Genomic DNA, 22,298 nt, shown 5'->3' on the forward strand with positions numbered 1-22,298 from the left:
ATGTGTGTGTATTTATATATACATAATAAATATACACAGTACACACGTATATTATGTAAACAAAAAGTTTTATTTTGGATGCGATTAATCGTGATTAATCATAAGGCAGCACTACTTTAGAATTATGCCTTGTAGAATGCTGTGCAATAAATCTAATTATAACACTATGTGCTAACTAAGTGTTACGCCCTGTCTAGAGAAAAGGAGAAACATGAAAGGACTTTCATAGACAATGACTTGCAAAACAATAATGAAGTTTTTTTTTTGTTTTTTTTTGGAAGTTTAGGTTTGAGAGCTGACCAGGCCAAAATAACAAACAAAACGTTCCTAATTTTAATCCTCTATTTTACCTTTTAAGGATTACGTAATTTTCTTCCCCAGTGCTGGGTAGTAACTAATTACATATAATATGGATTACGTAATCAGATTCCAAAAATTAAGGACACATTTTAAAATACTTGCAATCAGACTAGTTACTTTTGTTGATTACATGATTGCATATTATACACACACAAAAGCAATAACCTATTCATAATCTATTGATTCAATTTTTCATCTTTTAAACGTACCTTTCTAAAATAGCCATAGCCTATTGCTTAAAGGTGCACTAAGCGATTTTTAAAAAACGCTTTTGACCACAGTGTCAGACCGAGTCCCAAAACACACTTGTAGCCAATCAGCAGTAAGGGGGCGTGTCTTGTAATGACAGAGAAGAGAGCGCTCAGTTTGAGTGCACAGGATGGATATTAGCAGATTGACTATAGATATCAGCGAAACAAAACATTAAAAAGAAGGGTTACGATTAAGCAAGAGGTAGGACCCGCGTAAATATCGGAGCAGCTTTCCAGCAGTGGAGAGAACTCAAGGAGAACTCAAGGAGCGGGAAGGGCTCGAATTGGACGCCGAGGTTACGTCGTTTCTTCTTGATAGGCGAGTAACATTGATTTTGCTTCATTTCACACAACTTATCCGTGTTGGCTTTTGTTTGAATATGCTTGCGTGTCATCTTCGCTTGCTTCTGCGATTGTCGTTGCCTTGGTTGTGTACGTACGTGTGGGGCAGAGATTTCAAAATAGGGGCGAGGTCCTGTTGGGGTATGGGCGTGTTCGTTTTGGTGCTTTCAAATATCAACATTGTTTGGCAAAAAAAAATCGCTTAGTGCACCTTTAAATACATTCAGAAAGTCTTCCAGTTTTGTGGATACTCACACAGCATCTCGGAGATCTCAAATCAATTACTTGGCACAAGTTATTACTCTACCACATGCGTGTGATGTCATTAACAATGGCCCTTGAACTAATGTGGTTAAAAAATTAGGGATGCAACAGCGTTTGGGAAACAGTCATGACTAGCTAGTTAATTTCCACTACAATGCATCATACCAAGGTGGTTAATCAGCAAGTTATGTTGTAAAGGAAACACATCCCTGATCAACATTAAGTTGATTTATAGTTAGGTGCTCCTTTTTTTTTTTTGTAATTTACAATTACAATTGGTACACACATCAGTAATAAACAAACACAACACCAATCTCACCTTGAGCTGAAGAACAACAATCTTTATCAATGACAATGGCACCTGTCATCTGGGTAGTGTCAGAATTTGGGAGAGAGACATCAGAACTGAGGCAGTAGAACAAAGCACAAATTGGGTCAAATTCAGGGTCAGGCTCAAGGTCACGACGAGTCCTTGCATGAAGCTCCATGCTTATCATTGTGAGGTGCTGTACCTATAGCAGGGAGATAAAAACGTAAGATGAGATCAGTTGAATTCCCATAAAAATAAACTTGAGTTTCTAGCCATGTGACATGACATGAAGACAAAGCTTTTTTCCCCCCTTTGTTAAAACTATATTTTACGTGTTTATGTAAGTTTGATTAATCACTCAGTTTAATGAAAGCAGTTCTTACTAAAACACAGTCAAAAGAAGATCCTACCTCATGCAATGCTTTGGCCTCCTGCAAGTTCTGCATACTGACTTTAAAACCATATGAATTACAGATCGATGGTCCCTCAATCTGGGAGTTTTCTCTCTTCGGAACATTCATAGTGGTAAGCTGATTCTGTAAGGGATATAATGCATATGCTATAAAAACCCTATAAAATACTAAACAAGGATTATAAGATTGAAACTTCAGGAGATTCATAAATTCATTAACTTTCATCTGAATAAATTCATCTGACCTTCATTTGTGTGGTAAGCAAAACTCTCCGTAAAGCATCTTTGTTTTTGTTACCCTTCTGAAGTAGTCGCTGTGATCTGGGCTCTATGTCTGTACAAAAACAGATCCAAAAGAGTTTTTCAATGAAAAGATACATGTAAAAGCTTAGTAGACATCTTTTTTTGGAAATATATTGTCTAGTAAGCATGACTGCATAAGACAAGTAAGCATGACTTATTCACAATTTTCCTGATCTTATCAGCAAAAGAAAATATAATTATTTTACAACTATAATTGTAATAGTAATAGTACAATAGTAATATTTGTCATAATTTCTTCAAATTAAACCAAACTTTTATTTTGGCAGTTTGCCATGAAGATCTTTGAGTTTCACTGAGTATTTGACGGTAGCTTTTCTAAAATTAAACAGTGAAAAGTGACTGTCAGAGTAGCTATGGTAATAAAATGAATGTGTTCATGTCCTTGGTTGTGTAGCAGACAAAACTATGCCATTCATTCACAAAGAAAAAAGCAGAACACGCAGCCCTATTAGCGACATGCACTGACTGGCTGTTGTCGCATTTATTTCTGCTCTTATAGACTGATAGATTAATCACAATTGAGTAAAATGTCCACAGCTTATCATAGTCATTGACCAATTTTATAATGATCTCGATGTGATATTGTTTATTTCCAAGCCCTATGTCAACCCCATCGAGACAAAAGAATTTACCTCTCATCATTAGGCGGGTTCCAGTCTGAAAATGTTTGGGAACCCATTATAGATAACAGAGCTGAACAACTTAGTTAAAACATTCAAACTTTCAAGAAAAAAACCATAAAACTATACCTTCATTTCTTATTGGACTGTAGCTAGACCCATCGTCATCAATGTAGCTTCTCTGGTGGACAGGTGTGCTATGGAGCAGGTAAGAGCATTTGACATCAGAATCTAGGTTTTTAACATGAAAAACTGATGGACTCAAGAGGTCCTTTGGCTGTACATTTTCAAGTGATGTGTCATTGAGATTTTGAGACAGGTTCAAGCCGGGGGATTGTAATACATCAGTCAAATCCTCCATGTTCTCCTCTTGTTTACTCTCAGCAGGCCTTTGTTGCAATGTAGAAAGATCAGGAGAATTTGGAGGAGTGATCGGACAACCTTTGTTTGTCTCTATGTCCAAGATGCCTTTTGTACTCTTAGGGCTACTGTTAGATGAAGCTGCATTAACTGGTGAAATATGGAGTGGTAAACTTAAGCCATTCCTACTGATACTCTGCAACTCTGAAGACTTTTCATCTTTTTTCTTCCACCTTTTATCATGATTCTCTGAGGAAGGTAAATTAGAGTCCTCATTTTGAGGTGAGGTCCTGTCATATGTTCCAAGTTCCACAGTTGTCTGGCCACCCATTTGTTTCCCATCACTCTGAAGGCACTCATACTGTTTTTTGGCTTGCAGCCAGAGCTGCACCTGTTCTCGACTTGGGGCACACTTGCAGGGAAGCATAATCACTTTTTGATCACTGCCAGAAAATGGGTTTTGGTCCTTGGTCAATATAGAGAATTTACACCAATTGTCTGGTGCAGAGGCTTGATTTGTCATTGCAGAAAATGCAATTTTCCAAAATTGTAAGCCGTTTTGAGATAAGTCTCCATGAAATTCAACTAGTTCATTCACCAGCCTGGTTTCCAAAATCAACTTCCGACCACCAACCTCCCTGTGGGAAAAAAAACAAAACAAAACAAAAAACAGTAACTTAAAAGAATATACAAAAACAAAACCCATGCAGGTAATCCATTATAAATGTTACCTTGGCTTCAAGGTTGCATCTGATGGGTCACTGCAGAATGGTTCCTGGTAGGTGGCTTCTGAGAGGTCCAGAGCCATCAGAGTAGCTAAGATTTCTTCCCGAGTAGGTGGAGACATGAGAGGTTTGAGAATGTGAGCTCCCCCACTTTTTGAACTCTGACCTCCATTTTTCAGCTGGTACAGCGAGTTGATGGACTGTGGGGAACTGCTTGGTGTTGCTGAACTGCCATCTAGGGGATCACTATTTGGGGAAACACCATTATAAGCAAATGAAGCAGAAGTAAGGGGGGGAAAGGGCTCTGGGTCAAGCAACACATCTTTCTTTTCACAATGAAAGTCCTGAAAGTGGCTGACGCCATGGATTTTACCTAAACAGCCCCCCCAATCTTTGCTAAAAATCTTTTCTGAATCAAAAGATACCTTATTGGGATAAACTTTGCCACTTTCACAAAATGACTTATCAAACAGTTCTGGACTAAGAGCCCCAGACTTATGCAAGTCCTGTTCATGCTTGCTGCTCTCATCAACATCAAACAACTTTTGTGTCCTGTCGCCTAACCCAACAAGGGCATTGATTGCCTCCTGACTGACATCACTGAGGAACTTCTGAGGCAAGTTCCTATCAGTTAACACAAACTGGTTACCAGAATAAAGACTGGAAAACTCTGTTTGCCCAATGGCATTGATATCAAAGCTGTAATTGTCTGGGAGCTCTGGGGACAAGCTATCATCAATAGAGCAACAGCTGTCAAAGCCAGGGTCAGAGAAAAACACAGGACTGTCATCTGATGAAAGATGGTAAATTCTCAAATCATCCTGTTTAATTTTATTACTTCTGATTTTGAACTGTAACTCTTTTGGCACTTTAGTTCTTGCACCCCTTGGTTTTCTTGATGTTGATGAATGAGCGGTTTTAGATTTGGCTGTTTTGAGAATATCTGTAGGTTGACAGGTAGAAGACATATCCTGAGTCACATAATCGTTTTCATTTGGTTCCTGTCCTGCCTCGAGCTGCCTCTTCTGGAGAAGTTCCTTCAAGACAGCGAGCCCAGAAGGCAACTCAGGAACACACATTTCGTCAATTTTAGGGTCTGAGGACAATGTAAGACCTGTGTGAAATCCAGCTTTAATTGCACTCTTAGCAGAGGGCATAAGGGAGGATCTACAATCGACAGACTCCAATAAAGTTGTCATGGTATCTTTCTTTTTTGTTTGCGGTCTTCTTGATTTTTTGATCGTTTTTCTGGTTGACTGCAAATGCTGTATAGTTTTGGGGTTTTCCCCATGGCCAGAGACCTCTGATTTGAATTTATATAGTTTTTTTGTGATAGTCCCATCTTGACTCATATTTTGTGATTTTGAATTGGAACTGCTGTATGTGATGACGGAACATGGATGTCCAACCATCTTGGTGGATGAGGAAAGAATATGATTTAGAGATTTTTCAATACAGGGATTGAAGACAATCTGTGAGTCATTTGAGGCAATAGTATTGAAGACAAAAACAACATCTTGATTAGATTTTTTTCCAGTGCTGGTGACCTCTGTTTGAGAGCCTGAACAACTGATAGTAAAGTCCTCTTGACTGCTTTTTAGAGAACTGGGATGTTGATAAGGAGTTAAGTCATCATATGAGGAAGTAATAGGTGCATTGTTAACTGAATGTGGAGCCTGTGAATTATCACTCTTCTCACGTTGGACCTGCTTTTTTCTTGGGACTTGCTTCTCATTCAGCATCCTGTCTTTCTGAGAGGTAGATGTGTCATCTTCCAGAACAATTCCTTCAATACTTTCACAACGTTTCTTATGTCTCCTTGAAGCCGCTCGAATACCTTTCCTCTGTGAATCCACAGTTGTCACTGAATCTGTTGTAGTATTAGCTTGTCTTTTTGGGCTGGTAGCAGAAGTCTTTTTAGACCTGGGTGTTCTGCTTCTATCCCAAAGACCTCTTTGGTATGGTTTTGGAGCTAGTACTTGATAGGATGAACCTAGACATGGATCATTATGTGGGTTTATTAGATTTGAATTTGATCCCAGTAAGGGCTCAGTAGGAGACCAACATCTAGGTGGGGTTGAATCAGTAGGACTGGAGGCTCTTTCTGACAAATAACCCAACTCCACCATCACATCAGAATACTCTGTACAGCAGTCATCAGTGAACTCATTATAACAAGGCCATGGAGGGGGTAATTTCGGTAAAGTTATCAGTGCTTTTGCATGCTTCACCCTCCTAGTCTGACCAGCTCGTGGACACCTAGATTTTGGAGAGGTGCCGGCCCTCTTTGACACTGGGTTCACCTTAGCCTTTCGTTTGGGACACTTCTTTACTTTTGGCTCAAGTAGCGGGTACTTCACTGCTGTAGACTCTGGTACTTTGGGCCAGAATTCTTTGAGAGGAGCAAGCTTTTTGTATTCTGCAAGTTTTTCTGATGTTAAAACGGTGCACGTTTCATCAGCGTTAATTTTAGAAATCTTCACTAACATGTTTTTCTGACCTTTGAATCTGTTAATGATTATATATTTAATGATGATTGGTGGCTCTTTTTTTGTCAGTTTCCTCTTTTTTTGGCTAAAGTCATGATCTTTGCCCTTAAGGCCTTCATGTTGCACCAAAGCTTGTTTGAAAGAACCTGAACTTGCCTGATCTCCATTTTCACTGTTGTAACTCATTTTCCTTTTTGCCCGCAAGGTATATTTGCTACCTGGTAAACTGGACACCTTGGTGCAAGAGATTTTGGAAGGAATATCTGCAAGTTTATCCTCTACTGAGTTCTTAATCAAACCTTCAATGGTTGGTGGATCTGACGTTTCCATGTCAACCTCCTTATACATTTCTTTCTGGTTAAGAGAGCCTAGAGCGTTGGAAAGAAGTGCTGTGGCTTCCTCTTTCATAGGAGAAGGGGTCCTCACAGGACTTTCCCTTTTTTGACCCAACGTTGTTTTCTTTTTGATCAACTTTAACCTTGACCTTCGCTGTTCAGGATGGTCTAAGGTAGAGCAACCATTCCCAGTCGGTTTCTTGATGGGTCTGGACAGGCAATTAGACAGAATAACGCTTGGGAAAAATTTGTAGTGTGCCTCCTGTTGTGCCACAATGGTCCTCTCAGTTTTATTCTCTTGATAATCCTCATATCTTATTTTCAGTTTGCTGACATCTTCCTCTTTTTTATCCCGTCCCGTTTCATCTTCTTGAGGGCCCAAAGCTTGGCTCTCTTCCATAGGGCTTTGTGTCTGGTCAAAACTTATCACTGGTCTTCTGCAGTCATTTGGATTGAGTTGCATTTCAGTCTTGGTGGGACAGTTCATAAGCTCAGAGTAACATACAAAGAAGCTCTTGTGATTCTCGGGGATGGATAAATGGTTCTTTTCCACATTTTTAATACTGGTAGAATTTTTTATGCTCTGGGCAAGCTTAGAGTTTCCAAAAATTGAATCATCAGGATCTGGCTGATTAAGGCCAGTGGCTTGGTTTTCATCAGTGTACAAAGAGTGCACACCTATTTTTTCAGCACCAAGTTTAGGTATATTTGCGGTCTTAAAAGGAATTGGGTGTTTAACTGGTGGAAAATATGGCACCTCTTTGTTAACTCTTAATCCAGTTGAAAATTCATTTGCCTCTTCACTTTTTAAATGCTTTTCTGCTAAATCCTCTTGATTGAGTTTCTGCTCAGCACAGTGGTATTCAATAACAATTTTAGCAGAAGATGGTGGCTCCATACGAACAGCTTCATTTGGAAAAACATTTCTGCTACCAAGGATCTTGTCTGTTGCTTTTAGAGATGAGCGTGTCCGGGATTCCTTGTCTGTTAGTGATGAATCTACAGGAAACATGACAGCAAGTATGTATATACCACTGCACCAAAAGCAATCATACTTTTCATTCCAATTTATTAAATTAAATTAATTAAAATTCTACTTACCGCTATTCTCATCTGCAGCTCCATCCAACTGTGGAATGGACAGATCAGTAAGAGCAGCACTGTTTCCCTTCCAATATATATCTTCATCTGATGAGGCCTGCTGCTCTTCACTGGAGCTTTCGTTTGCTTCTTTCATACATAATCTGCGCAGGAAGGCAACACAGATTATGATTAAACAACATGCCATCAATTTAAATAATCGAAATGCATAACATCACACAGGCACCATCTGCTGTGGACCAGCCAGTGTTTTCCTAAGAGGTCTATTCTGAATGCCTGTTAAGAAAGGTATAATAAGTTAAGCTTTCTGCTCAAATGAACCTGACTGACCATATAACATATAATAAGAACTGTATAATGTAGTTAAAATAACTATATAATTAATGCAAACAAGAATTAAAAGCATATACTAGACAATTCCAACAATACTAACGGGAAATCTGGTGACCTTTGCCCAGCAGAAGGTCCTGGCATGTCACAGTCCCATCTTTGGGACATGATTCTACTGAGCTCTGACTCCTCTTTCTCCAGCTCAGGCCCAGCTTCCTCATCATCACTGTTACAGACGCAGCTAGAAATCCCTGACAGCTGCTGGGACACTGCTCTGGACCTGTCGGCTCTAAATCCATCATCAGCCAATGCTTCAAATACATCAACCATAGCCTGGTCTTGACTGCTGTCTGTTAAAACATTGTGGAAAATGTAAATGTAATCTTGAAAATATAATTAGAGCATGTACTGTAGAAGAAAAGTGGAATCATGCATATGTACACACATGCAAAACAAAATTTTTAATATAAAGATACGCACACAAAGTACTGCAAAATAATCTTTTTTTTTTTCATCGGTTTTTGTGTTTTCCAGTATAAATATCCAAAACATGTGTTTACTTGAAAAGCATGTAACACATTAAAATACATTATCTTAAAACAAGTCTTAATATATTTTGAAATTCACTTTTTCCTACTGCCATATTTTTTAACCATAAATCTAGTGAATGTTATATAAAATATAAAAATACAAACAAAACTGAATATACAGTGGGGAAAAAAAGTATTTAGTCAGCCACCAATTGTGCAAGTTCTCCCACTTAAAAAGATGAGAGAGGCCTGTAATTTTCATCATAGGTATACCTCAACTATGAGAGACAAAATGAGAAAAAAAATCCAGAAAATCACATTGTAGGATTTTTAAAGATTTTATTTGCAAATTATGGTGGAAAATAAGTATTTGGTCAATAACAAAATTTAATCTCAATACTTTGTTATATACCCTTTGTTGGCAATGACAGAGGTCAAACGTTTTCTGTAAGTCTTCACAAGGTTTTCACACACTGTTGCTGGTATTTTGGCCCATTCCTCCATGCAGATCTCCTCTAGAGCAGTAATGTTTTGGGGCTGTCGCTGGGCAACACGGATTTTCAACTCCCTCCAAAGATTATATAGTGTCATATAGTGTTTTTCAGAAAGGGACAAGCCCAGACTGGTTCTATGGCTGTTTTGCCACCGCCTGCAGAGGTATAAAGCTTGAAACGGTGGTGCCAGGCCTCCTGTGGACATGTGGTTTATAAGCAGAGGTGTTGCATGCATCCTCCCATGCACCATGTGTTCTTCCGATGCCGGGCTCAAGGTTTCACACTCTCAGCCTGACCCGACTGCACCACCCACTCACGGGAACTTGGTGCTTCCAGGTGGCTCTCTCAGTGCCTGACAAGTCTGGGATGTTGCACGCCAACTGCAGTCTACGTGAGACTCCAAAGGTCTACGTTTGCTGTTGAAGTCGGTAGCGTGTTGACCTACTGCTCTCAGAGCCGTAGTAGCTAATTGATTAAACGTGAGAGCCTGCTGGGACTGTGCTTGACTTGCACTTTTGCTCGAGTGCAGTAATATTTAGAGGTTTGAAAATTGTTGTGACGTTCCATCAATGACATGGAAAATGAGAGTGCACATTTTCTGCTTTCAGCAAAACCTGTGTTCCACAGGTTTAATGGTTTTGATGCAGTATGCAGCAGTTTTTTTTGTATTCTTAGTAGACTATAGTATATGTAGTTGAGCAGTAGGCATTTTAGTCTAGGGGTGACCCCGAATAGTCGACGATTCGATGCTTCGATGGGAGGAGCCTGATTCGACTACCAATCTCACTGTCGAATATTCGCTGAGGTGTTATGATCATGCCATTTTGGCTATATGGGGGTGCTCAATGTCTAATTTCTCATAGAACTACCTGTTTTCGCCCAATAAGTAAATATACAGCCTATTATGATAATGATGTAAATAAGAATCTGAAAAGAAAGAAGCTTCAAATAAATATTTTAACGTGCGTGAATAAATCCAACCACCCCTACAGATTTAAGTTTCACTTTCCATAATCCGTGACTGACAGAGGAGCATCTTGGTGGCAGGGATGTAAAACTTTAACAAGACACAAATTGACACAGGCAGAGTGAAAGACTGGATTTTTTAAATCAGGTAGGTACAAGTGATTTCAAAACATTTCAGCCGGTTTATATATATATCGTGTATACATGATCTCATATAAGAAGCATTTGGTTGAGTTGCGCTGCAAGCGCTTCGTTGTAACTCTACTGGTCATCTTCAGCTCAAAACAGAAATGCAGTGTGTTTTATACTGATAACAAGTTCAAACAGATGCCATTAATACAGGTAACGAGTGGAGGACAGAGGAGCCTCTTAAAGAAGAAGTTACAGGTCTGTGAGAGCCAGAAATCTTGCTTGTTTGTAGGTGACCAAATACTTATTTTACCGAGGAATTTACCAATTAATTCTTAAAAAATCCTACAATGTGATTTTCTGGATTTTTGTTTTCTCATTTTGTCTCTCATAGTTGAGGTATACCTATGATGAAAATTACAGGCCTCTCTCATCTTTTTAAGTGGGAGAACTTGCACAATTGGTGGCTGACTAAATACTTTTTTGCCCCACTGTATATAATGTTTACACTGAGAAAATGTATCATTTTACTAGAGTAATATATTTTACTGTATGTTTGGATCTCAGAAAAAAAACAATTTTTTTATATTTTTTTATTGAAGGAAAAAAATTGCAGTGTGAAAACAATCAAGGGAAAAGGTAAGAGTTTTTGCTTGTGGAAACAGATATATTAGTTAGTGATAATCTCAGTACCAAGTATTGCTGATTGGTTGGGTCCCTGAGAATGAGGGAGGAAGGTCTGACTGTTCTCCAACAAACTCAAAATGGCCTCTTCATCAACAACTGCCACTTCAACATCTTTCCCACCATGCCTTTTTGCGTCTATATGGTGAAAAAAGGAAACATTTTTAATAATACATTCAATTTGAAAGGGGTCCTATCATACTTTTTTCCCTTTAATGTACAATGTTGCGGTTTGTGCATGAAAACAATCTGCAATATTACGAAGCATAAAGTGCACTCCAAAGATAGTTATTCTCTATATTAGTAAACATTGTTTCTGAACTCCCTCAAACACCTGAACTGCTTAGTTTTTCAACGTCACTTTTTTTTTAACGTTTCATGAGTGCAATAGAGATGATAATCAAAAACAAGCAGATGTTTTGTTCATTGTTGCTATAGTAACCAAGGCATGAGCTGTAAAGGCACAGCCTTTTTCAGGAAAGGGTGCACAGGGTGCAGCAGCTCACTTGCATTTAAAGATACACACAATCATAATTTTTGCTTCCAGCCAAAAATGGATATTGACATCATGGTGTAATGTATGATCAGTGGGGTATTTTGTGCTGAAGGACCCATTCAAGCAATTTTCTATGAGGCTAGTGTTAACATAATTCTTCATATAAACTGTGGCAATATTTCCTGCACTGCTACTGAGAACAGGACTGGCACATTACTTCTGGTGAATCTTCAGAGTTCTGTTATCTTCCAATGATATTTTACTGTATGTTTGGATCTCAGAAAAAAAACAATTTTTTAATATTTTTTTATTGAAGGAAAAAAATTGCAGTGTGAAAACAATCAAGGGAAAAGGTAAGAGTTTTTGCTTGTTGAAACAGATATATTAGTTAGTGATAATCTCAGTACCAAGTATTGCTGATTGGTTGGGTCCCTGAGAATGAGGGAGGAAGGTCTGACTGTTCTCCAACAAACTCAAAATGGCCTCTTCATCAACAACTGCCACTTCAACATCTTTCCCACCATGCCTTTTTGCGTCTATATGGTGAAAAAAGGAAACATTTTTAATAATACATTCAATTTGAAAGGGGTCCTATCATACTTTTTTCCCTTTAATGTACAATGTTGCGGTTTGTGCATGAAAACAATCTGCAATATTACGAAGCATAAAGTGCACTCCAAAGATAGTTATTCTCTATATTAGTAAACATTGTTTCTGAACTCCCTCAAACACCTGAACTGCTTAGTTTTTCAACGTCACTTTTTTTTTAACGTTTCATGAGTGCAATAGAGATGATAATCAAAAACAAGCAGATGTTTTGTTCATTGTTGCTATAGTAACCAAGGCATGAGCTGTAAAGGCACAGCCTTTTTCAGGAAAGGGTGCACAGGGTGCAGCAGCTCACTTGCATTTAAAGATACACACGGGAAAAAAAATCATAATTTTTGCTTCCAGCCAAAAATGGATATTGACATCATGGTGTAATGTATGATCAGTGGGGTATTTTGTGCTGAAGGACCCATTCAAGCAATTTTCTATGAGGCTAGTGTTAACATAATTCTTCATATAAACTGTGGCAATATTTCCTGCACTGCTACTGAGAACAGGACTGGCACATTACTTCTGGTGAATCTTCAGAGTTCTGTTATCTTCCAATGATGTAGTCCTCACTGACTAGGACAGGACTATCAAGATAATATTAACAATATAACAAAACAAAACTAAAATTTATTTATTTCCTTCCACTAAGAGTACCTTCCAAGGTGTACCTGTACTGAAAATAACCTGTTCAAACTGGATGAAATGTTTGGTCTTGCAACATAAAAAAAGAATGTTCTCGGTTACAGCTGTTTGAGAAATAAAGGTTATGGGAAAAAAAATCATAATTTTTGCTTCCAGCCAAAAATGGATATTGACATCATGGTGTAATGTATGATCAGTGGGGTATTTTGTGCTAAAGGACCCATTCAAGCAATTTTCTATGAGGCTAGTGTTAACATAATTCTTCATATAAACTGTGGCAATATTTCCTGCACTGCTACTGAGAACAGGACTGGCACATTACTTCTGGTGAATCTTCAGAGTTCTGTTATCTTCCAATGATGTAGTCCTCACTGACTAGGACAGGACTATCAAGAGAATATTAACAATATAACAAAACAAAACTAAAATTTATTTATTTCCTTCCACTAAGAGTACCTTCCAAGGTGTACCTGTACTGAAAATAACCTGTTCAAACTGGATGAAATGTTTGGTCTTGCAACATAAAAAAGAATGTTCTCGGTTACAGCTGTTTGAGAAATAAAGGTTATATGACTTGTCTTGACATTGATTGAAATGACCATCATGTGATGTAGTAGTAGAACAACATCTTGCATAGAACAAAACCCATAAAAGTGAATTTCAGTGGAACTTTAACTTTAAAAATTTACAAAATTATCCCAATTAAAAAGCAAAATTTGTCCCATATGCAAAATTTAATGACCCATAAACAAAATTGTGACTGTGACAGAGTACAGTGCTATATTTATCTTATAGTATTTAGATTTATTCTTGGCTTTTAAAAATTTTACTGTTTTTAGAGTAATTGTATATGTGGTCAAGGGGTTAATTGCGACTGTGCACCTCACCTTTAAATGCATATTGATGCACATTCACTTGGCTGGCAGGTATGCAAGGCAAGTCATCTGGGCTCAGCACAGTAGGATAGAGTGAGAGCTCAGGGAAAGAGTCAACTTCAGACCCAGTTTGAGTCCTACAAAACAAGATAAACATCAAGCCCTGCCTGCCCACTCTCAAGCAATTCAATACAGCAAACATTCATTCCACCTACTTCTATTAGCATCCTTACACCTTCACCAGAGATGATGGTGTGCGAGTGTGTGAGTTTATGCATGTGTGGGTTTGGGCTGTGTTATGTCCTAAGACATATATTTTATTTTATTTGTATGTTATACATTTGATTTGTGAAGAGGTATATTTGTATTTTGCTCCTTCTTTGTTTTCTCTCTTTTCTTTAGACTCTGACATCATGTTGGGTGGAGCTCAAGATTGGTAATTTATTCTTGTTACCATCAACAATGACCCAAGATTAAAGCTAAGCTGATTCATTAAACTTGAGTGTGGAGGACTGAAGCGCACATACCTCTGTTGGCTGGTGCTATGTTGATGTATTTTTCTAGTAATGTTAATTTCCCCCTAAATGACAAGAGGGACTGTGTAATACGGTTGTCTACTCTCACCACTATAATCCATAATAATTAAATTATGTTTTATAAAACTGTAAGCTTTAAGACTAGAAGTGGCTGCCATTTACATACCTTATTTTTTTTCCCCCAAGTTTCCTTGTTTTATGGTTAAAAAAGAAGAAAGCTTAGCCTTTTTATTTTTATTTCTGATGCACTGTCTGTGTAGACTGTTTTTCATTTATAGTTAGTGGGATGTTTTGGTTATGTTGGCCTTGACCCCTCCTGAAGTTTAATTTTGCTTTCTTTGTGAAGAAAATGGTTTCTTTTGCCTTGTAAATGTTTGGTCTGTATTTTACTACTTCAGGTAGCAGAGAGGTACTGACTGCCTGTCCCCACTACCACAAATGTTATTCTTCCCTACCTTTAGACTCTAAAAAGCATGTAATAGCGGATTACACACATCCAGCTGTCTCACTGTTTAACTGCAGCCAATTACCCTTGCAGTTAGCTAAGCTGAATTCAACATTTGACAACATACCTAATTCCAGAGGAGACGGAAAAAGAATACCTAATTAATGCTTAATATAGCAACTGTAGAAATGGAACCTCTGTCCTTCAGTCACCTTTTTGATAGAACCACAACTTAGGAAATATACTAAATGTTGTACTATTGTTGACATTGTATTGCTTACTCAAAATATATCATTGAAACTTTTCAATTTTGGAAATCTCAATTCAGTGAACTGACTTGCCTTAAGCTTAAGCTATTTTCTGTAAATGTACACGATTTCTGATTCATTAGTCTCTATAGGTAAATAACTAGAAGAGTAAAGCATGGTAAATGATCAAATTATTTGCACTAGTGTGTTACAAATGGTTGTACCTGCTTCTTCAATTTTTTGCATAGATGTGGTTTCCATACAGTTGTCAGGACCGTGGGTAGTGATTATAACATTGCATTGAAACGTTTTGTCCCTCAATTTCTATTGTACACTTTGTTAGACAGAAATTCACATATTTATTTATTTTGCTTCCAACCTGGAGATGGAAAACACATTTATTAGAAACATATGGAAAACTTCACTCACATGTCAAATTCATTTTCCTTGAGAATTTCTTTGAATCTCTTCATGAAGATTTTTTCACTCTCTGCAAACTCTACAAAGCCTCGATCTGAAACAGTAGCCATCGCGCAACATCGTAAATAATATTAATAGTGGTGCTGCAAAAAAAAAAAAAATTCCATACAAGATCTTTTCTCACCTTGTGATTCAGGCATGTCAATATGAGAACTTTGACATCTCTCCTGTCGTCGCTGTTTCTCATCCTCCCAGATGGCCTGAAGACCAGGGTTTCTCCCAATCTGATCTGGACACAAAATGCAAAACAAACAAAAAAAAGCATACTCATAAAATTTACTACACAAATAACACAACTCCAGAGAGACTTAATGTGCACAGTTGATTCCAACAAAGTTTGATTTTACCATGTTGCTTTTCTAATTTTACAACTAAATAAAACAACTAATTTTATGAACATTTAAACTAAAATTTTGTAACCGAGTAGTCCATGTCAAAAAAAAAAAAATTCTGTATAAGCAATCTATTTGAGCCAATATAATCTATGAATCAAACAGTCAAATTTCATACTGAATATCGCTGAAAAATAGGTCATATACATGCAATGTGCTTGCCTTGCACTAACCCTTTAGGGCAGCGTTTCCCAATCCCAGTCCTTGGATTTCCCCTGCTCAGGGAGTAGGGAGCAATGAACACGGTGTAGGGATCATATCAATCGGAACACAATTCATGCACGTAGCTCCCTTCTAACCAGCTGGTTATATGAATCAGGTGTGTTAACTAAGAGAGATATGCAAAATATGCGGCGGGGGGACTGGGATTTGGAAACCGCTGCTTTAGGGTAACAATTTATATACACTTTATAAATTAAGTATGCACAACAATTATTAGTTTATAGTTTATTAGTTTATAGTTAATTCATAGTTTATAAACTGTAGTTAATACATTAATAGATTGTACAAATAGTGAGTTCTTCATTCACTGTACTTAACACAATTATTATTGTTTTATTAGCGCATATGTAGAGAGGTAGATAATGCTTTGTTGACAGCTTTTAACCATAAATAGTTTTCACTTTAGATTAGGTAGATTAAAGTGTTAATTACAGTGAAAATTAAGAACTCAATATACAGTATATAAGCCTATTAATATATTAACAAATGTAGAGACTACAATACATAAACTATGAATAAACTATAAACTAATAGTTTGTTAATGATTTGAAAGTACTTTATTAGTGTATACAAGTGTCACTCACTTTAGAGAGAGATTCTTACTATTAACTAGTTTCTTATTAGCACACATATTACTAGCATATTGGCTGTTTATTATTAATTATAATGTCTTATTCTGCATGGCCATATTTTAAATCCCTTGATTTATGCAATCATGGCTATTATTACCCAGTGTAGACAGGGATTTGCTCTCTCTCACACACACACACAAACAAACAAATCAACCAATCCTTACTCTCAATCTCTAGGCGGGTTATTACCCAGTGTAGACAGGGATTTGCTCTCTCTCACACACACACACACAAACAAACAAATCAACCAATCCTTACTCTCAATCTCTAGGCGGTTGAGAACATCAGCAGCCACGGCATCAACCTCCAGCTCACACACACTCATCCGTTCCACCTCCTCTAAAATCAGAGAACTGCAAAAACACATGCCACACATGAAATAAAGGTCAAAATGCCATACAATGCTGGTATGTTTTGATGTATAGCAAAAACACAGACACACCTTGGTATGTTGTCATCCTCCCAGCGCATTGTATCACTCAGCCCGCCATCACTGAGTTTAGACGTGCAGGGATACTTATATGGGCTGGAGCTACCCCCTCTATTTGACATATGCTCTCCTACTACAGAATCAGAAACAAGTAGTATTAAAGGTGCAAGTTGTAGGCAAAGAGTACATGTAATCATTTGAAAACTACAGTTAGGTCCATATATATTTGGACAATTACAAATTTTTCATAATTTTGGCTCTGTATGCCACCAGAATATAATTAAAATGAAACAATCAAGATGAAATTAAAGTGCAAACTTTAAGCTATAATTCAAGGGGTTGAACAAAAATATAATATAAAAGTGGTTGTAATTCCTAAGCTTTTTATGAAGTCCTCCCATTTTCAGGGGCTCAAATGTAATTGGACAATTAAATATAATCATAAATAAAATGTTAATTTTTGATATTTTGTTTAGAATCCTTTGCAGACAATGACTGCCTTGAGTCTGGAACTCATGGACATCAGCAGAGACTGGGTTTCCTCCTTCATGATGCTTTGCCAGGCCTATACTGCAGCTGTCTTCAGTTGTTTGTTCTTTCTGCCTTAAGTTTTGTCTTCAGCAAGTGAAATGCAGCTCAATCGGGTTGAGATCAGGAGATTGACTTGGCCATTGCAGAAAAAACTCCTGGGTTGTTTTTGCTGTATGTTTTGGGTCATCGTCGATTTGTACCATGAAGCGCCGTCCAATCAACTTTGCTCCATTTGACTGAATCTGGGCAGAGAGTACATCCCTGTACACTTCAGAATTCATCCGGCTGCTTCTGTCCTCGGTCACATCATCACTAAACACCAGTAACTCAGTGCCACTGGAAGCCATGCATCACACTGCTCCACCTTGTTTCACAGATGATGTTGTATGCTTTGGACCATGAGCTGTTCCAAGACTTCTCCATACTTTTTTCTTCCTGTCATTCTGGTACAGGTTGATCTTAATTTCAGCCGTCCAAAGAATGCTTTTCCAGAAGTGGTATGGCTTTTTTAGGTGTTTTTGGCAAAGTCTAATCTGGCCTTGTTTGCACCTTGTGGTGAACACTCTGTATTTGTTCTCCTGAAGTCGTCTCTTGATTGTAGACTTTGACAGTGACACGTCTACCTCCTGGAGAGTGTTCTTCACTTGACTGGATGTTTTTCTTTATCATGGAGAGGATCCTCCAATCATCCACTACTGTTGTCCTCCATGGATGCCCAGGCTTTTTTATGTTGCTGAGCTCACCAGTGCGTTCTTTTTTTCTCAGAATGTACCAAACTGTTGATTTGGCCACTCCTAATGTTCCTGCTCTCTCTCTCTCTGATGGATTTGTTTTGATTTTGAAGCCTAACAATTGTCTTTTTCACCTGCATGGAGATCTCCTTTGACCACATGATGTGGGTTCACAGCAACAGCTTCCAAATGCAAATGGCACACTTAGAATCAACTCCAGACCTTTTACCTGCTTAATTGATGTTGAAATAATGAAGGAATAGCACACGTCCATAAAACAGCTTTTGAGTCAATTGTCCAATTATTTATGGTCCCTTGAAAAAGGGGAGGGGGGGTACATATTAAAGAGCTGTAATTACTTACATTTTCCTCCTATTGTGATGAGAATACCCTCAAATTAAAGTTCAGAGTGTGCACTTTAAACCCATATTCATTATATAACTGTAACTTAAATATGTTTTAGTCAACAGCTAAAATAATAAAAATTGTGCCTGTGTCCAAATATATTGGGTACGGAAAGTATTCAGACCCCCTTACATTTTTCACTCTTTGTTATATTGCAGCCATTTGCTAAAATCATTTAAGTTAATTTTTTTTCCTCATTAATGCACACACAGCACCCCATATTGACAGAAAAACACAGCATTGTTGACATTTTTGCAGATTTATTAAAAAAGAAAAACTGAAATATCACATGGTCCTAAGTATTCAGACCCTTTGCTCAGTATTTAGTAGAAATTTTCCTCCTATTGTGATGAGAATACCCTCAAATTAAAGTTCAGAGTGTGCACTTTAAACCCATATTCATTATATAACTATAACTTAAATATGTTTTAGTCAACGGCTAAAATAATAAAAATTGTGCCTGTGTCCAAATACAGTGGGTACGGAAAGTATTCAGACCCCCTTACATTTTTCACTCTTTGTTATATTGCAGCCATTTGCTAAAATCATTTAAGTTAATTTTTTTTCTCTCCAGGATGATCAGAAGAAATGGACAGCCCCTGAGTTAAATATATGAGTGTCACAGCAAAGGGTCTGAATACTTAGGACCATGTGATATTTCAGTTTTTCTTTTTTAATAAATCTGCAAAAATGTCAACAATTCTGTGTTTTTCTGTCAATATGGGGTGCTGTGTGTACATTAATGAGGAAAAAAATTTAACTTAAATGATTTGAGCAAATGGCTGCAATATAACAAAGAGTGACAATTTTAAGGGGGTCTGAATACTTTCCGTACCCACTGTATATATGGACCTAACTGTATAATTAAGAGTAGTATACAATAGCTGTCTCATTTAGAAGGCTGCACCCTCCGGAGGTCGAATCCTCTGTAGGATGCATGTACGAAGTGTCCTCAACCTAGAATGAAACGAGACGGCCTTCGTAGGACAGGCGGAAAAGGAAACCGGAATTATCACGTTGCTATGCCAACACATCTAGAGCATCGTTGCGCTCTCACACTACTTAAACAAAGGAAAATTATTTCTAAATTTGGAAAGTAATTTGAAAAAAAATGCTTTTACTTGTTTTATTTTGTTCAATGTTGAGGAACTGCAGCGTACGTACAGCAGACATCTATTAGAGAAAAAAAGGAGGAAGATATTTAAAACAAAGTTTATCCGTTTTGACCGAGGCGAATTAAGGTAAGTTGTAAACACCACATCTGCGCTTGTGTGTACGTTACATCTGCCGGCGCCGGCATTTTTCAAATTAACAACGGTTGTTCACGGCGACGCAAAGAATTGTGGGTTATCTGTAGCAGCGAAGGATACACCTCATGCATCCTCCGAATTCTTGTGAAAGAAGGTCTCATTCGAAGGTCGCATTCGGAGTGTCCTACTTGCTTTTCTGAAATGAGACAGCCTCGATGACGTATGCAGCCTTCGAATGCGACCTCCAGAGGACGCAGCCTTCTAAATGAGACACAGTAAATGAGTGACAACTTAGTGAGGAAGTGAGTTGTCGGATCGCTGATTTCGGCGTTTGATTCAGTCTTGACTTGTGAACAGGCTTGACATGTTAAAAAAATAAAATTAAAAAAATAATTGGGCACCCCTTTTCAGTTTTCTCTTCTGTCTTCCAGTTTGTATTTCCACAGCAAGGTAGTGTGAATTTAAGAAAAACCATAAAATTTTTTGGGTCTACTGATATTTGTTATGCTTCAAACATTAAAATGCACATGATATCTTTCATTAACTATACAATAAGTAAATCCCTTCACCAGCTAATTACTCTTCAACAGTGATGCTATAGAGATACTGCAAGAACTGAAGTTTGAAGACAGAATTCTAAAGATGTGCACTTGTTTCTTTGGGGCATAAGGTCTATATACTGTTATATGACATAACAGGGCCTGAACGGGGTGTGAGACTGTCTTGCACACAATTTTAAACATTTACAAAAGTTCTGCAATCACAATGCAGTAATTCCCACACACCTTAACTATATCACATGAGTGAGTTTAACATTTTTTAAATAATTAGAGAGAGTAAAGATACATTTCCAAAAGCAAAAATAAAAAAACATTTAAAAAAACCTCAGTTACGTGACTTTGTAGTCATGAGGCAAGTGAAGACTGACACCTCCAGACAGCTCTTCTGTGATTGGTCAAAGCACCCCGCACTGTGCATTGTGGTATCATGGGGGGGAGGGGGAGTTATGGGTTTTGACGTGGTGTACCGATACTAATAGGCAAAAATGACTTTACATAATCTAACAATTGTGCTTTATTTTTTTATTGCTGACGAGTGTTAAATAATTAAATAAATCTTCTCCTGCGTTCTACTGTACAAACGTGAATTTACATTTGCTTCAGCCTGAGGTTTATTCATTACACTTTTTGGTGTGAAAGGGCTTTTATATTTGCTATAAACAGAACTTCTAATATTAAAAACAATCAAGCCCTGCTTATATTTAAAAAGTAACGCAAAAGTAATATAACGCATTACTTTCCATAAAAACTAAGTAACGTAATTAGTTACTTTTTTAGGGAGTAATGCAATATTGTAATGCATTAGTTTTAAAAGTAACTTTCCCCAACACTGGTCGATACCAATACAAGTGAAATATGCAATACTTCTTTTTAGAGCCTGACCAATATATCGTTTTGCCGATATTATCGGCCGATATGAGCCTATCGCCGAATATGCCGCCGATATGAATTTTTTTTTTACAGAACATATAACGCAGATAAAATGCTTGAAATTGTGTAATTACTTAGTTTGTCCATTGTTTGCTACTGGCGACCTGGATGAAACGCTTTAAAGCTTAAGTCTATGGAAAACCATTGAACGGCCATATCTCCGTAATGGCGCGGAGAATCCACACCGAATTCGGGGGATTCCTTCAGCTCGAGGAACCCTCTCGAACGCGAATCGGGTGTACGTCTAGAAGCCCGCTTTTGAATGAGACCAGCCCCCGGGGTCCGGGAGTTACAGGTGGTTACATTCGCGGTCCGGCGCCGAACGATCAAGCGATCCCGGGGGGCTACCGACGCGCGGAGGGGGGCGTTCGAGAGGGCTCCTCGAGCTGAAGGGATCCCCCTAATTTGGTGGAAATCTGCCGGCGCGTTCGCGAGATAGTGACACCAGTCAACACTTTCACTTCCGAGATAGGGACACCAGTCAACACATTCACTACAGTAAGGAGGTCTCTTGTTCAGGCAGCAGCATTCAGGCGTTGTCTTATTCGACCGTAAGTGCCCTGCGAAGTGGACTTCACATGAAATTCCACCATGATTCCAGTTCCAAGGGAACGTACGCGTTACATTCAAAGGGCATTAAAGTGCGCGAAACGTGAATTTATATTTAGGGATGCACCGAATGTTCGGCAACGAACCGAATAGCGAAAAGACCGAATAAATTGTACCGAACAATGATATGACGCGATCAAATAGCGACCAGCGCAGAGTGAGAGGCAAGCACTCTTTATTATGCAGCACACACGTCAGCAGTGTGAAAGCATTTAAACTGTCGGAGAAAGACGCAAAAATCATTACAAGCACCGACAG

General features: G+C 38.1%; 1 protein-coding gene across 1 annotated transcript in view; it reads right to left on the reverse strand.

Annotated features, from left to right (window-relative positions):
• The window catches only part of LOC107569208 (DNA polymerase zeta catalytic subunit-like), a 111,230-nt gene that overhangs the window by 35,111 nt on the left and 53,821 nt on the right, over nucleotides 1–22,298 (reverse strand). Inside the window, exons 5-18 of the mRNA XM_016255229.1 lie at nucleotides 17,037–17,157; nucleotides 16,853–16,947; nucleotides 15,473–15,577; nucleotides 15,298–15,382; nucleotides 13,652–13,776; nucleotides 11,930–12,058; nucleotides 11,036–11,164; nucleotides 8,327–8,573; nucleotides 7,894–8,036; nucleotides 3,975–7,791; nucleotides 3,013–3,881; nucleotides 2,185–2,273; nucleotides 1,938–2,063; nucleotides 1,537–1,729 (exon numbers count right to left, since the gene is read on the reverse strand). Of these exons, the coding sequence (XP_016110715.1) occupies nucleotides 1,537–1,729; nucleotides 1,938–2,063; nucleotides 2,185–2,273; nucleotides 3,013–3,881; nucleotides 3,975–7,791; nucleotides 7,894–8,036; nucleotides 8,327–8,573; nucleotides 11,036–11,164; nucleotides 11,930–12,058; nucleotides 13,652–13,776; nucleotides 15,298–15,382; nucleotides 15,473–15,577; nucleotides 16,853–16,947; nucleotides 17,037–17,157 (6,273 nt within the window). The remainder of the gene's footprint in view (nucleotides 1–1,536; nucleotides 1,730–1,937; nucleotides 2,064–2,184; nucleotides 2,274–3,012; nucleotides 3,882–3,974; nucleotides 7,792–7,893; nucleotides 8,037–8,326; nucleotides 8,574–11,035; nucleotides 11,165–11,929; nucleotides 12,059–13,651; nucleotides 13,777–15,297; nucleotides 15,383–15,472; nucleotides 15,578–16,852; nucleotides 16,948–17,036; nucleotides 17,158–22,298) is intronic.

The sequence above is a fragment of the Sinocyclocheilus grahami genome, unplaced genomic scaffold (assembly GCF_001515645.1).
Source record: "Sinocyclocheilus grahami isolate Dianchi unplaced genomic scaffold, SAMN03320097.WGS_v1.1 scaffold1323.1, whole genome shotgun sequence".
Classification (NCBI taxonomy): Eukaryota; Metazoa; Chordata; class Actinopteri; order Cypriniformes; family Cyprinidae; genus Sinocyclocheilus; species Sinocyclocheilus grahami.